This window comes from Prionailurus viverrinus, chromosome B2 (assembly GCF_022837055.1).
Source record: "Prionailurus viverrinus isolate Anna chromosome B2, UM_Priviv_1.0, whole genome shotgun sequence".
Lineage (NCBI taxonomy): Eukaryota > Metazoa > Chordata > Mammalia > Carnivora > Felidae > Prionailurus > Prionailurus viverrinus.
Window position 1 is genome coordinate 1,904,183 of NC_062565.1, and position 17,121 is coordinate 1,921,303.

General features: G+C 44.9%; 1 protein-coding gene across 5 annotated transcripts in view; it reads right to left on the bottom strand.

Moving 5' to 3' along the window:
• The window catches only part of LOC125165706 (zinc finger protein with KRAB and SCAN domains 8-like), a 30,912-nt gene that overhangs the window by 11,219 nt on the left and 2,572 nt on the right, over nt 1-17,121 (bottom strand). Inside the window, exons 3-5 of one of the 5 annotated variants that reach the window (XM_047858906.1) lie at nt 9,481-10,559; nt 7,829-7,942; nt 6,439-6,868 (exon numbers count right to left, since the gene is read on the bottom strand). In XM_047858906.1, coding sequence (XP_047714862.1) covers nt 9,692-10,501 — 810 coding nt within the window. In that variant the 5' untranslated portion in view covers nt 10,502-10,559 and the 3' untranslated portion in view covers nt 6,439-6,868; nt 7,829-7,942; nt 9,481-9,691. Of the gene's footprint in view, nt 1-6,267; nt 6,869-7,828; nt 7,943-9,480; nt 10,560-17,121 lie in introns of those variants that run through there. The other 4 variants (XM_047858908.1, XM_047858905.1, XM_047858909.1 and 1 more) reach the window with 4 other exon arrangements.

Genomic DNA, 17,121 nt, shown 5'->3' on the forward strand with positions numbered 1-17,121 from the left:
GGAATCACTTAAATCCACTGTAGAGATTAGGATTCAAAGCAGAGCAGTGGCCTCTGTGAGAGCCTATGTGTGGTTCGTGTACTTTTAGAGGACAGTCTTTGGGGTCCCACATACCGGAGTGAGGGCATTTACCTGCACTACCTCCTACGTTGGCAGTCTCCAGAATCCAATTTTGGTGACTTTTTTTCTGTGACCCTATCAAGAGTTTGACTCACCCTCTCGGTACCCTTTCCAGAATCAGAAGATGCCCAAAGAAAGGATCATCTCCTTAAATATACATACTCTTTCACTCTAATCTTTTATTCTCAAATTAGCTCTTTAATGTGTTTGGATAGATTTTTTTAAAAAGCATTTTGCCCAGCGTCCCCACTTCTCAGTGGGAGAACTGGTCCATAGGACTCTGTCCACCATTACCCCAAGCAGAATTCCGGGTGCATGTTCTTGCAGGCTGAATAGCTATTAAGTGATTTCCATTCCAACTCCTATTTTAACATTCTAACCTAAGAGAACATTTACATATCACTAATTTGATTACTCTTCAAAAAGAAGAATATACCACAGGTAGTATTTCCCAAGAAACTATGGACCCGGAGGTTAGAACTGACCTGCTGTAACTCTCAGAGGCAGGCAGTTTATCTCGTTCTGTAAATTTAAATCAGACAACTCCACGATGTCACTCAGCAATTTACGTCTATGTCCTTTCTACAATGTGGCTGAGAAAATACTGCTTTCGTAAGCCCCAGGTCTTCAGGAGCAGCTGGGTGGAGGAAGAGGGAAGTGCCTGTAAGAAAAGTCTTGCATCTGGGACTGAGGCCGGTGTGGCCGAAGAATGCTCTGGGCTGACAGGCAGACTGTGCCGAGAATGTTCCTTTTTTCTCAAACAGCCAAACTTCTGGGAGGCACTAACTTATATCCCACATTCACTTGTTCAAAAAGAACTGTTCCAGCCGCATCCTCTCATCTCTGTTAAGGTCGCTCTGTTCTTCCACGCCAAAACACTTGGGTCATTCTTGCCTCTTCTTTCGATCTTATCCATGAGCAAAATCCTTGTGGCATGGTCTTCAATGTGTAACCAGGATCCATCACTTGTCACCACCTCTGCTGAGCACCTGTGTCCAAGGCACGGTAGGTTCCTGCCTAGATTACCTCATTGGCTCCTAACTGTTCTCCTAGTTCCCACTCCTGTCCCTTTATATTCTTCACAAGGCAGCTAGAGGAATCCTTTCAAAGCCTAAGACTGATTACGCCACATCTTTGCTTAAAATCCAGCCATAAGCTTTCCATTTCACTCAGGGTAAAACCCAAAGGTCATTTCTATAGGCCATCTCCCTTCACTTGTGTCCTCCTCTCTTCTTGCTGTCTCACCGGCCGTGCTGTTTCTCCAGTATGTCAGTACCTTTGCACCTGCTACACTCCCTTTCTGGGATGTTCTTAGAAAAGTATTTTGTTTCCCCTTTACACACAGGATGGTCTGGTATGTAGCTTTTAGGATCACACTGCATTTTAAGTAGCAGTATCAGTTCGCATCACCAGACCCTGAGAAGTCAGGCATTATTTTTGAAGTTGAGGTTTCTTTATTTCTGTCTTGGAGATCTGCCTCACCCCACAGCGCCACCAGATGAGAAAGTACCTGCATTGTTTGGAAGTCTGCAGCTCCCAAAACCCATGTGGGACAGGTGACATCACCATCAGGTTAAGATACCAGACAGATCGGTTAGTTCACACGGAAAAAGAACAATTACGTGCCAGTGCAACTTAAACTGTGCGTAACCTGTGGGCCAGCAGTTTCGTTCCTGTGTATGCTCCCCAGAAAAACACTCCCAAAGGTGTTCACAGCAAAGCTGGTGAACACCCTAAATGGTTTTCACTTAGTCATTAGAGCAAATGACTTAAGTAACCACCTCACAGCAGAGGATTCGACCTGCCTAGTGAATTGTTATTCATAGTTCATTGGCTTCAAAAAGCAGAAGGGCATAGAATGAGATAGAACACAACGGTTTATGGGTGACTGGAAGGAAGTGGGAGAAATGGGACTGGGATGGGGGGTAGAGATAAAATAAAATGCATAAAAACAAAAGGCCACACACAGACCAATGATTATGATATTCCATGAAGTGAGTTCACAACGAATCCACACTGAGTAATAACCACTCTCATTTGTGGACAGGCCTGGGAAGGCGGCAGATCCGATGACACACTGTGACAGCTCCCTCTTCAGGCTGACTTGCTACCAACCCACAAGCAGAACCCTTCACTGAGCACATGCTCAAGCCTTCTCCGTATGGGTCACTATTCCTTCCATATATTAGACACACAAAGTGAACAAGGTAAATTTGGTCTGTTGTTTAGCAAATCACAAGTTCACATGGCCCACCCATGTGTCTTCATCTACTTTTTCTGCCCAAAGGCATAGGAAATTCTGTGAAACGATTTACCAAACCACAGATATTTGCAGCATTTCCCAGATACTAACACTCTAAAAATAAAAGGGAGTAAGTCTGGTAGAAATGCGTCAAAGGAATTAATGTCAAAATCATTCTTAGAAAAACTATTTTAATTAGCATCATGAATTCCAAGCCAAAAATAAATATAATAATGTTTCAATCATCAAAGGTTGTGAATAAAGACTTTCCCCCCATTCTCTACCTTTACTACAGAAAATGAAAGCTAACTGTGCCAAGAAAGTTAAATACCCATAGAGATCTGTCACAGATGTTTTAATTCACCTTTCCCCATGAAGTGACCTGACAAAGTCTCTAATAAACACTTGTCTTAATTCCATAAAATGGTCAAATGATTGTATGCAGTTGGATTTTTAAAGTTTTTATTTATTTATTTATTAAAAAAAATTTTTTTTTTCAACGTTTATTTATTTTTGGGACAGAGAGAGACAGAGCATGAACGGGGGAGGGGCAGAGAGAGAGGGAGACACAGAATCTGAAACAGGCTCCAGGCTCTGAGCCATCAGCCCAGAGCCCGACGCGGGGCTCGAACTCACGGACCGCGAGATCGTGACCTGGCTGAAGTCGGACGCTTAATCGACTGCGCCACCCAGGCGCCCCAAAAGTTTTTATTTATTTAATAATCTCTAGGCCCAATATGGGGCTCAAACTCATGACCCTGAGATCCAGAGTTGCTTGCTCTTCCTACTTAACTGTGATGCTTGATGTTGAAAAAGTCCTGTACTATACCTTTACCATACATTTGACAATTGAAGTTTATTTTTGTTGTGTATCCTTTGATGTCTGAAGAAAGGAGTTCATACCTGCCCCAGGCAGAAGACTTCTCTCCAGTACTGACTGATGTTTGGTAAGATTTGAACTTTGACTGAAGGCTTTCCCGTATCACTTACACTCAAAGAGGAATCTCTGATCCACTGTAAGAACTGAGCTAACGCTGAAAGTCCCCAGAGCAGTCACACATATAGGGCTTTGCTCCAGGGTGTATTTACTGATGGAGAAGACTGATCTTAGTGAAGCCCTTCCCACATTTTTCCATTTGTGGGTTTTCTGGCAAGAAGCGCTGCTTCCAAATGAAGACCTTCTGCCTACGCACTCGCGTCCAAGATGAATTTGCTTCTGTTTGATGAGAGCTGAGCTCACACGAACATTTACAGCACTGAAGATATCCTCACGGGTCCTCTGACGCCTGACAAGACCCTCCCAGTATCCGCAGGCTTTGCCACATTCTTTACTCTCATGGGACTCTTCCTTAGGTGGCTTCTCTGCTGTGCAGTGCCACGGGACCTGGGTTTACAGTGACGGTCCTTCCGGGCTGAGAATCCTCATAGGGTTTCCTCAAGTCTGCTGGGGCTCAGTCAGGACTGCTGGTGCTCCAGGGTTTGTTTTCTCAGGGAGAGACATTTCTGGAGCACTCACGTTAGACTGAGCAGCTGATGCTTTTATCGCAGCTGAAGCTGAAATTGTGCGCAAGGCGAAGGGAGAATTTCCCACTCCCAGGGCACTGACAGAAGTGAACTTCAGGGCAGGTTCTCGCAAGTGTCTTTACCAGAGTGATACTTATCAGATACTTATCAGTGAGACTTATCCCTTTATCAGAGTGATACTGTCCTTGGCTTGAAGCAGTGCAAGCTGTGAGTCCTCAAAGGGGCTCCTCCCTCACTTGGCTGAACTATTCAGAAGCCCCTGGACTTGTGGAGGCCCTGGGGAATGTTCCCATTTAGTCCTCCGTGCTAGACTTCCACAAAACTCTGCAGGGAGATAGACTCCTTGTCTAAGGCCAGGAGTCACCCTCTGAAAGAACAGGTTGATCATGAAATAGGCACCCTTTCCTCAGAGGGGGAAAAGGAGTCAAATGTAACAAATGAGAGCAGCCTAGGAGAGAAATCACCCAGAATAGGGCTTTTCATATGCGAAAGTCCTAAGTAAGACTGTACACGTGTTTTTCATTAATTTCTGCTCTTTCCCTTTGCTTTCTTTGGGCTATTTTCCTGTGCTTTTTTAAAAGTGCTCAAATATGGATGTTTAAGAGCACTTTTTTCAGCCTTTCTTCTCTTCTAAGTATAGCACCTATATATTTAAAAAAATTTTTTAATGTTTTTATTTATTTTTGAGAGAGAGAGAGACAGAGCATGAGCAGGGGAGGGGCATAGAGAGCCAGAGACACAGAATCTGAAACAAGCTCCAGGATCTGAGCTGTCAGCACAGAGCCCGACGCGGGGCTCGAACTCATGGGCTGTGAGATCATGACCTGAGCTGAAGTCGGACGCTTAACGGACTGAGCCACCAAGGCGCCCCTAGCGTCTATATTTTTAAATGAAATAATTTACCGAAGGAGCTTGAAAAGGTACCTGGAACAGAGAAGGTCCCAGTAAGTGGAAGTTACTACTACTAGTAGTATTCTCACTAACATAAAATAAAAGTAAAACAGAAGGAAGGGACTAGGGAGGAGACGTAACACTTCTTCAAGTCACCTGTGAACATAACCACATATAAAGGAGCAGACTAAAGAGGCCATCACATCAGCAAAGCATTTTACTATCTATCTGGAGAGATTACAAAAATCTCAAAGCTGGAAGGGATGTCAACATATTTGACATGTCTCCTTTATTTTTAAGGATATAGAAACTGAGGCTCAGCTAGGTGGCGTTAGTCTAGCCTAATATGGTTACTTAGAGGTAAAAACAGGTTGGAACCAAGGGCTCTTGAATCTCACACCTTGAAAGATTTTACCAGCGTAACATACTGGCTCCTTGAAGCCCACGCCGGCATAAGAACAACCTTCATGCTGAAACTTTCACGTTACAGCTTAGTAGTTAAGAGAACAGGTCGTCACCTTACACTCCTGGTTTCAATCCCCAGCTTGACCATTTCCTGGCCAAATGACCAAGTTATTTAATGTCTCTGCTCCTCAACGTCTGCAGCTGTAAAATGGTAGTGGTATGTATCTCATACCACTGTTTGTTATTGACAAATACACACATAAGGCACTCAGAAAAAGCCCCGACATAGAAAGCATTCCATAAACATTGGCCCTCTCGATGGTAGATTTTATCAATTTTTTTTGGTTCCTCATTGCCATCTTTGTAAGGATTATTTTCCCCCACCCTATCGTTAAGCTTGGCTATTTGACCTGCTTTGGCTAATGAAACATAAATGCAAATGATATATGCTTCTCCTGTAAAAGCCATTGTGTGTTCCCACCACCGTTTTTCTTTGACTCCTCAAGCCTGGGTCCTGGAGTGGAGAGAACGTGTTGCAGATCTGCACGTGAGCCACAGCTGACACACAACATAAGCAAGACTAAGTCCTGTACCGTGAGCAACAGATTTGGGGTGGTAGCTGGGGGTGGGAGGAGGTGCTGGTTACATAATAAAAGTCTAGTTGATCATAATGACACTAAGTCCACTTGCACACTCTCATACCATTTCGTGCACCAGCTGCCAGGTGTTGGTGGTCAGTTAACACAGACAAAAATAAGGGGCGCCTGGGTGGCGCAGTCGGTTAAGCATCCGACTTCAGCTCAGGTCACGATCTCACGGTCCGTGAGTTCGAGCCCCGCGTCAGGCTCTGGGCTGACGGCTCAGAGCCTGGAGCCTGTTTCCGATTCTGTGTCTCCCTCTCTCTCTGCCCCTCCCCCGTTCATGCTCTGTCTCTCTCTGTCCCAAAAATAAATAAACGTTAAAAAAAAAAAAATGAAAAAAAAAAATGAAAGTCAGAGGTGCACCTGGGTGGCTCAGCCGGTTGAGCGTTCAACTCTTGGTTCTGGCTCAGGTCACGATCTCACGGTTCATAGGTTCGAGCCCCGCATCGGGTTCCGTGCTGAGAGAGAGGAGCCTGCTTGGGATTCTTTCTCTCTCTCCCTCTCCCTGCCCCTCCTGAGTTCTCTCTCTCTCAAAATTAATAAATAAACATTAAAAAAAACACAAGTAACAGCTAAGCCTTGAATCCCTGCTACGGCATTAACAAGATGCTCAACACGAGAAAGTGCCGGTGCCTGCAGTGTTCCATTCTTACTCATCTGACAGCGTCAGGCAAGGGGCAGGAGAATCAGCACGGCTGTGGGGACTGTCTCACTGCCAAGAGAGCACTCCTGGGGGCCGGGGGAGAGCTGGGAGTGGAAAAGTACGGAATACAGAGTTAGAGTGGGGAAAAGTGTGCTCAAGTTTCCTCTACCCCAGTGAGAGAGTCTTGGCAGAGTTGCTTGGGCAAGGTCCCCGATACCAGGCCTCCAGGTGGAGGTGTGGCCTGCAGCACGAGGATGCCTACAAGCCCTGCCATCCTTGACTGCAACACAGAGACTGCACACGGTGGCTGTGCCTGGGAGTCCAGCGTGGGAGGGTGGCTCTGCCCCACGAGGGGCAAACAAGCTGGACTCCTCGGGTAAGACGATTTGCTCCACAGAATACCTAAATGTAATGTAAAGTTACAATCATTAGGAAAATGTGGTACTGACCCAAGGAAATACGAATAAACCAATGGAACGTAACAGAGGAACCAGAAACAGACCTATGCATATAGGACAATTGATATATGCAAATGAGCCTTGTACAGCAGTGGGAAAAGACAGTCTTTCCTGTAAGTAATGCAGGATCAGCTGGATATCCATATGGGAAAAGAATGAAATCTGACCCTCACTCATACACAAAAATCAGTTTCAGCTGAGTCACTACACTGTACACCTGAAACGAATAGAACACTGTACGTTAACTACAGTGAAGTAAAAAATTTTTAAGTTTATTTATTTTGAGAGAGAGACGGGGCGGGGGGGGCGCAGGGGAGGGGCAGAGAGAGAGAGGGAGAGAGAGAATCTCAAGCAGGCTCCACACTGTCACATGCGGGGCTCGAACTCACGACCACAAGATCACAACCTGAGCCGGTATCAGGAGTCAGACGCTTAACCGACTGAGCCACCCAGGTGTCCCCAGACACATACTTTTAAACATGCTTTTCCCAAAGTCCCTTCCTTTATCCCTCTTCCTGGGGCCGAAGAACTCACTCTTCCTCTAAGATTTCACCCTCCTGAGGCCTTTTCAATGGTTCCACGAGTGGTTCTTACACCTTCGGTGCAAAGTAGCCTGTACAAACCCAGTGGCTTTCTCGCTGTATTTACCGTTTTCTCTCTGCACCTTTCTCCCCAAGTAGACTGGGAGGCCCCTGAAGACTGGGGTGCTTTTTCCAGTTGCCTTTGTATTCCTAGTACCTGGCACAAGGCCCAACCCACAGCAGGCGACCATCAACACTGTACTTTGAGCTCACGAGGAATAACCATGTTACACGGATCGTGCCCTCCCACCACTACATTCTTCAGTAGAAGAAATGCGTTTCTCCAGAATGTCTGCCCCCTTCAAAGTCTTCAAGACACGCACCACTTACTGCTTAGGATTCAGTTGCGCTGGTTCGGGGTGGGGTATGGCATCACTTCAGTGCTGATCTCAGAAGAGTATTCTCCACCCAGAAGAGTCTGTCTGCAAACCTCCATCCTAGGGACAAACCGAGACAGTTGGCGCCAAAGAAGTCAATGCTAAAAACACTGACGGTAACAGAACAGAAATGGCAGGGCAGGGAACTTTCTCTGGGACAGAGCAAGGAGAAACCAATCTTCCTCAACTGTCAAAAGGCAGAAAGAAGCAGGAGAAAGGAATTCACACCTCGACCCAATGTCGTAGACAATTTCCTGGTGTTTTGTTGAGGCCCTTCATTGCTGCCCGTAAGTATGTGCCTTACTCTCTCCAGCACGCCCCATGCCTCGGTGAGGTTCTGTCTCCTCAGTGTGCGCTCCAAAACCGGGACCTTTTCTGCCTTCAGCCCCCACGTCCATACTGAAACTTACCTGGGCAGAGTGGTAAGCACGCCTTCAATACCAGACTTCACGCTGTGTGTTTCCACATGCAACCCTGACCTCAGTGCCTGACCGCACAAGTCGGCTCAAAGCTTCATGGAGTCCAGTGTGTCTGTGGGCTGTCTTGCCTCAGATGCTCATGAGAAATCATGGAAACTATGTATCTCTTTACAACACAAAGTCCTACTGCAGACCAACTCAATCTGCAATTTCTATCACTTTGGTGTTCATGTTGAACCTCGTGTGGTTTAGTTTCAGGGTTCACAAGAATTTCCTGGCCTGCCACCCAGGGGTCAGAAATCACTATTAATATAGAAAAATAGTAACAAAGTAATTTTTAAGTCCAGATCTCTTCCATGAGCTTCATACATGCATGTGTAACTTTTGGGTGTAGGTCTGGGGACGGGATTAGAAAGTTAGGGTACATTCTGATGAACAGTTCCACTGGGATTTCCAGATATGACAAAGACATTTTCCAGACTGAACTCATTAACTTTGTACCACTTCCCAAATCTGAGCTCTCCCGGTTGATATGAGGCATCGAACTTCAAGGAGTCACTCAAATAGATCCTTGAAAGTCATCCTAAAACCAATGCCATCCTCAACTCAACAACAGTTCCCAAGCTTGCCCAGTCTCATACCTCTTGAGTCTGCAAAGCCCTCACCACACTTGAGAAACACCAAATCCAAGGGATCGGAGCACCTGACACTTTTAGAGAGGCTTTTTGTTTTTGTTTGTTTTGGTTCAGGAAGCTCAGTCAAGTTTAGGGATTTACTGGCTCAGGAAGTCAAGAGTCCTGGGGTTTTGCCGACTAAGCAAGAATGACCCTGACAAAGTATCTATTAGATTTCTACCTAAAACAAAGGCAGTCTACCCTCTGCCAAGGAGGTTACTAACCCATCGAATCACCCCTGAGAGCATGGAGGTACAGCAAAGGCAAAGAAAGGAAGACCAATCAGTTCCTATTTCCAGATACAATGAGGATATGTGGTTCCTGTCCCGCCAATCAACACTACTTCCAATTTCAAACTTAATAGGTTTTACCTATAATACAATAACAACAACAATAACAGAAGGTTTGCACATGAGGAAAATAAAAATATTTGAAATACTGAAATCTGCTCTTACTAAACCAAAACAAACTACATTACGGTACACATGTATTTAAAGGGCCTTACCTTGTGAGTTGTGAAAGCGCATTCTCAGAAGTCGACGTGATTTCAGAGCTTTAACTAGTCATTCTGGAGCACTTTTCATGGACTTCTCACTTCTTCAATATTCTAAAGGACCAAGTATCAATTAAAACATCAACTTCTTCCATGCCCTTCTCTTAGTGTTAACTCCTGATACAAAAAAAAAAAGGCCTTTGGAATATCTTCGCCACATAAATCAATGATGACACTTTCCTTTGGCGTGTATCTTCTGGTGCTTAGTGAGATTAGAACTCCCACGGAAAGCTTTCCCACACGCGTCACACTCGTACGGTTTCTCTCCAGTATGGATTCTCTGGTGATGAATTAGGGTTGAGATCTGGCTGAAGGCTTTCCTGCATTCTCCACACGCGTACGGCTTTTCTCCAGAGTGAATCCTCTGGTGGTTAATCAGGGCGGAGTTCACATAGAAGGCCTTCCCACACTCCTTGCACTCGTACGGCTTCTCTCCTGTGTGGATTCTCTGATGTTTGATGAGGGCGGAGCTCACGCTGAAGGCTTTCCCACACTCGTCACACTCGTAGGGCTTTTCACCAGAGTGGATTCTCTGATGTTTGATAAGGTCTGAGCTCACGCTAAATGCTTTGCCACACTCATTACATTCATACGGTTTCTCCCCATTGTGGATTCTCTGGTGTATGATCAGGTGTGCCCTCACACTGAAGCCTTTCCTACACTCATTACAGGTATAGGGCTTCTCGCCAGTGTGGATTCTCTCATGCACAGTGAGGGTGGAGCGCACGCTGAAGGCTTTTCCGCAGTGACCACACTCGTAGGGCTTCTCGCCAGTGTGGATTCTCCGATGTCGAACGAGGCCCGAGCTCTGGGCAAACTTCTTCCCGCATTCACTACAGGTATACCGTCTCCCTTCCGTGGGCCTGTCCTCCCGCCTTTGAACCTGGTTCACGTACTGAGAGGTTTTCTGGCGCTCAGAAACCTGTAATGTACTCCCATTCCGTAAGCTGGCAACCTGCTGGTGTGGGTCCATCCTTACAGAATTCTTCCCTTCCGAATAGACACCTTATTCGTGCCTCTGGCCTGGACTTCTGAAACAATAACACATAGAGGTTTCAGTGTAATTTATTCCTTGTTGCTAAAGCAATAGGATGTGACACAGACTTAACTAGAAGCCTCAAACATGCTTGACAAACCCAGGCCACACCAATCAAATGTCTGTAAAGTAACATATCACAAAACTATTAGAATGAACACCTGACTCAAACGTCTATTTAAAAATTACCCTTTATAATGGTATCTACAGCACAGAATCTGGAATATAAGTGACTACAAAATAATACTTAGTTCCTACTTAAAAAGACTTTTCACCTCTTTAATTAAGTCGGGAAACAAGACAGGAATTGAAGAGATTTGTACATAGTAGAGCAGATGAAGGACTATACAAATACAGAAGGGAAAAGAAGCAGAACTTCAACTGATAACAAGTTTGGAAAAGTGACAGCAGCCTCACTGACAGCTGAGTTTTTACCACTCACACAGAAGTCCACACTACTTGGCTGGAAGAGAAACATGGGGATAAAAGCTCTGGCCGTTGCTACCACCACCGCTGCTGCCGCTGATGTTGCTGTGACAGCACCTTAGCAACAGGGATGCTTCGTATCCCGTGCAAGTGTGACAGAACGGACCCCTCCCCTCTCCAAAGAATGGGGCTCCTTCAAACTCATGTGTGGACAGCGTGGTGCCCTCTCTTATCTTCTGGGAAGAAAACTTGATAAAACTTTTGCTGCAAACTTAAACTACACAAATTATCTCTTCTCTGCCTCTTTCCACTTTACAAATTGTTTTACGTCTCAACAATAATAAACTGATGATGTGTACCCTTGATGAGATGAGAATGGCACTTAACCTCTGGGGTCATCCTCCCCCAAACCTATAACCTCAGTATAGTAATGAGAAAAAAATCAGTCAACTCCCAACTGAGTGGCATTCTACCAAAAAACTCCTCAAAGCTGTCAAGGTCATTGAGGCACCTGGGTGGCTCAGTCATTTAAGTGTCAGTCAGTTAAGCATGAAGTTATATGGGGACTCTCTGTACTATCTTCACAATCTTTTTGTAACTCTAAATGTCCAGAGTGCACAGAAACTATTCTGAAAATTTTACTTAAAAATCTGTCTATGCAGGGCATCTAGCTGGCTCAGTCGGAAGAGCATGGGACTCCTGATCTTCAGGTTGTGAGTTCGAGTCCCATATTGGTTGTATAGATTACTTAAAATAAACTTTAAAAATGTGTTTATGTATCACAAAGAAATAGAGAGATATTTCATGCTCATGGATTGGAAGAATAAATATTTTTAAAATGTCTACTTACTCAAAGCAATCTACACATTTAATGCAATCCCTACCAAAATACCAATATCATTGTTCACAGAACTAGTATAAACAATCCTAAAATTTGTGTGGATCCACAAAAGACCCCGGAAAGCCAAAGCAATCTTGAAAAGCAAAGCAAAGCTGGAAGCATCACAATTCTGGACTTCAAGTTACATTACAAAGCTGTAGTGATCAAGAAAGTAGACACATAGATCAATGGAGCAGAATAGAAATCCCAGAAATGAACCCACAACTATATGATCAATTAATCTTCAACAAAGCAGGAAAAAATATTCAGTGGAAAAAAGAATGTTTCTTCAACAAATGCTTGGGAAAACTGCACAGTAACATGCAAAAAAAAAAAAAAAAAAAAAAAAAAAGAAACTGGACCACTTTCTGACACCATACACCAGAATAAATTCAAAATGGATTAAAGACCTCAATGTGAGACAGGAAATGGTTAAAATCCTAGTAAAGAAAATAAGCAGTAACCTCTTTGATATCAGCCATAGCAATTTCTTCCTAGGTATGTCTCCGGAGGCAAGGGAAACAAAAGCAAAACTATAGGGGCTTATAGTTCCTATAGAACTATAGGGACCTCATCAAAATAAAAAGCTTATGCACAGCAAAGGAAACAATCAGCAAAACTAAAAGGCAGCCAATGGAATGGGAGAAGATATTTCCAAATGACATATCAGATAAAGGGTTAGTATCCTAAGAATATAAAGAACTTAAACTCAACATCCAAAAAACAAATAATCCAATTAAAAAATGGGCAGAGGGGCGCGTGGGTGGTTCAGTAGGTTATGCCTCCAACTTCAGCTCAGGTCATGATCTCTCAGTTTGTGAGTTCAAGCCCCACGTCTGGCTCTGTGCTGACAACTCAGAGCCTGGATCCTTCTTCGGATTCTGTGTCTCCATTCCCCTCTGCCCCTCCCCTGCTCATGCTCTGTCTGTCTCTCTCAAAAGATAAACATTAAAAAAAATTTTTTTAAATGGGCAGAAAACATGAACAGACACTTCTCCAAAGAAGACATACAGATGGCAAACAGACACATGAAAAGATGCTCAACACCACTCATCATCAGGGAAATACAAATCAAAACCATGATGAGGGAGCCTGGGTGGCTCAGTTGGTTAAGCGTCTGATTTCAACTCAGGTCATGATCTCGTGGTCTGTGGGTTTGAGCCCCACATCACGCTCTGTGCTGAGAGCTCGGAGCCTGGAGCCTGCCTTTGATTCTGTGTCTCTGTCACTCTCTGCCCTTCCCCTGATCACACTCTGTCTCTCTCTCAAAAAAAGAAACATTATGGGGCGCCTGGTGGCTCAGTGGATTAAGCATCTGACTTCGGCTCAGGTCATGATCTCGGGGTCCATGGGTTCGAGCCCCTCATTGGGCTCTGTGCTGACAGCTCAGAGCCTGGAGCCTGTTTCAGATTCTGTCTCCCTCTTTCTCTGACCCTCCCCTGTTCATGCTCTCTCTCTGTCTCAAAAATAAGTAAATGTTAAAAAAACTTTTTATTAAAATAAAAAATAAAAAAACAAAATATTAAAACAAACCACCATGATGAAATACCACTTCTGACCTGTCAGAATGGCTATAATTAATAACACAAGAAATAGCAGGTGTTGGTGAAGATGTGGAGAAAGAGGAACCCTCATGCACTGCTGGTGGGAATGCAAACTGGTGCAGCCACTCTGGAAAACAGTGTCTAGGTTCCTCAAAAAGTTAAAAATAGAACTACCTTAGACCCAGCAACTACACTACTACGTATTTATCCAAAGAGTACAAAAATACGAATTCAAAAGGATACATGCACCCCTACATTTATTGCAGCATTATTGACAATTGCCAGGATATGGAAGCAGCCCAAGTGTCAATGATGTGGATGGAACTAGAGTGTATTATGCTAAGCAAAATAAGACAGAGAAAGACAAATACCATACGATTTCACGCCTATGTGGAATTTAAGAAACAAATGAACAAAGGGGAAAACAAAGAGAGACAAATCAAGAAACTGATTCTTAATTACAGAGAACAGATAGTTACCAGATGAAAGGGAGTGGGAGGATGGGTTAAATAGGTGATGGGGATAAAGGAGCGCATTTGTCATGATGAGCACACAGAATACTGTATAGAACTGTCGAGTCGTTGTATTACACATCTGAAACTATTGTAACACTGTATGTTAATTAACTTGAATTTAAAAACTTAAAAGTTTGGGACGCCTGGGTGGCTCAGTTGACCGTCCGACTTCGGGTCGGGTCATGATCTCATGGTTCGTGTGTTTGAGCCCCACATCTGGCTCTGTGCTGACAGCTCAGAGCCTGGAGCCTGCTTCAGATTCTGTGTCTCCCTCTCTCTGCCTCTCCCCCACTTGTGCTCTGTCTCTCTCTCTCTCTCAAAAATAAATAAGCATTAAAAATTTTTTTTAAGTATGCCTATGTTTTTGACTAGATAATATACAATTGAAGAGTCAGGACGCCTAGGTGGCTCAGTGGTTAAGCATCTGACTTTGGCTCAGGTCATGATCTCATGGTTCATGCCCCTCTCTCTCAAAGAAAAAAAAAAAAGTAAAGAGAAATCAAAATCCTCGGAAAAGATATATAGAGGGGCACTTGGATGGCTCAGTCCATTAAGTGTCCAACTTTGGCTCAGGTCATGATCTCGTGGTTCACAAGTTTGACCCTCTTAGGGTTCTCTGCTGTTAGCAGGAAGCCACTTGGGATCCTCTGTACCTGCCTCTCTGCGCCGCCCCCACTCTTGTGCACTTGTGTGCTCTCTCCCAAAAAATAAACAAACATTAAAGAAAAAAAAAAAAACGACATATAGAAACAAGTCTTGTTTCCATTCCACCCTGATCCCCCTCGGTTTACCACTTCCATAGGTAATTTTTATTAGTTTCTTGTATCTTTGAATGTTTCTTCATACAAACGTGTCCTTTCTGAACCTCTGATTTCCTTGCTCCTGTTGTGGGGTGGGGTGTGGAAGTTCCCCACGAGTCAGGCACAGGCCCACTGGCATATGGACACTACCCTCCATGGCTGGGCTGAATCATTTCTCAGTGATGTTCTATCACGTTTCTCTGAACAGTCGCTCCTTAGCAACAGTGAAAAAGGCTCACTCAGGGCAGGGGTCACATGCACATGAACTCCTGCCCAGAACCCAGGAAACATGGTTACCCACGGAAGCCTGTGGCCTAAGCTGCTCAGCTCTTATTAAGAAAATATGAAGAATCCCTAGTCCTACCCAAACCCCTTTAGGTCTGCAGCTCGCTCAAACTGGAATGATCCTATCCTGCCGCTGCCTCAATGGGCTTCCTCATACCGGATAGCTACGGGTATGTACAAAATACCTTTCTGGGCTGTCATCAGGTACCTCTGGGTTAACACTTTTAACTTTGAAGAAATCTGTGAGAAGAAGGACATGTGCCGTCATCTTTTAAGCAAAAGAGTCTGGGAGGGGGCAGAAAAATGCAATACAATAGTAAAAGAGGGGCGCCTAAGGAGCTCAGTCGGTTAAGCATCTGACTTCGGCTCAGGTCATGATCTCAGTTTATGAGTTCGAGCCCCGCATCAGGTTCTATGCTGACAGCTCAGAACCTGGAGCCTGCTTCAGATTCCGTGTCATCCTCTCTCTCTCTCTGTCCCCTCCCCCTCTCATGCTCTGCTGGCTCCCAAAAATAAATAAAAGTGTAAAATAGCAAAAGAAAGGAATCTTCATGAGTAGCTCATTTAGCTTTTTTCTTTGAGGCAAAAAGATCTCAGGAACATCTCAATAAAACTGCCAGGTGTCCCTGAGTGTCTCTCTTCTCTCTCTCTCTCTCTCTCTCTCTCTCTCTCTCTCGCGCACGCACACACACACACACACACACACACACACACACACACACACACACGAGGTAGGGGAGGATACAGGGGCCAGGACGGGGCGGTCCCCTCCCCCAGAGTCTCTGTTAGTCCGCAAGCCTGAGCGGCAGGAGGGGGAAGGGGAGGGGAGGGGCAGGGCAAGGGAGCAAAGGAAGAGCGGCAGGGGCGCGAGAAAGCAGGCGGAGGCCAGGGTGGCGGCCAGCCGAGACCAGGCAGCGAGCAGGCCCCCAGCTCCGAAACCAGACCCCACACCCGCACTTCCGAGGTGAGTACGGCGCCGGAAGGGGCGGAGCCGTCGACTTCCGCAGATCCCTGCTGCCCTCGCTTTGCGGCCGCTCTAGGGCCCCGGAGGCTTCTTCCTTAGTGGTCCCTGAGCTGGCCAACAAACAAGGTTTTCACTTCAAACCAGGTATTTTGCACCTTTTATCGCCTTTAATTCCGCAAATAAAACGTTATGCTCCTCCTCTCATGTGTAAGAAAACTGAAAGGCAGATAAATTTTTTGATTGGACAACTAATAAAGCAGACGGAGTCAGAGAAAGACAAATACCACATATGATTTCACCCACATGTGGAATTCAGGAAACAAAACAGATGAACACAGGGGAAGGGAAGGGAAAAGAAAGTAAGATGGGGCGCTTGGGTGTTTTCGTCGGTTAACCATCCAACTCTTGTTTTCGGGTCAGCTCATGATCTCCTGGTTTGTGGGATTGAGGCTGGCAACTGGTTCTGCAGTGACAGCATGGAGCCTGTTTGGAATTCTCTCTCTCTCTCCCTCTGCTGCTCCCCTGCCCATGCTCTCTCTCTCTCTCACTCTCAAAATAAACAAAAAAGCCCCCAAAACTTAAAAAGATAGGATAAAAACTGAGAGGGAGACAAACCACGAGAGACTATTTTTTTTTTAATTTTTTAATGTTTATTTTTGAGAGAGACAGAGCACAAGCGGGGGAGGGGCAGAGAGAGAGAGAGAGAGAGAGAGAGAGAGAGAGAGAGAGTCAGTCTGAAGCAAGCTCCAGGCTCTGAGCTGTCAGCACAGAGCCAGATGTGGGGCTCAAACTCACGAACTGTGAGATCATAACCTGAGCTGAAGTCAGACACCTAACCAACTGAGCGAACCAGGCTCCCCCATGAGAGACTCTTAAATACTGAGAACTGAGGGTTGCTAGAGGGGTTTGGGGAGGGGGGGATGGGCTAAATGGGTGATGGGCATTAAGGAGGACACTTGTGATGAGCACTGGGTTGCATGTAAGTGATGAATCAGTGAATTCTACTCCTGAAACCAATACTATACTATATGTTAGCTAACTTCAACTTAAATAAAATCTTAAAAACGGTAAAATAAGCAAATAAATAAAAAGCAGAAAGCTTAAAAAAAAAAAAAGGAGACATGAAATTTGAACCCAGATCGA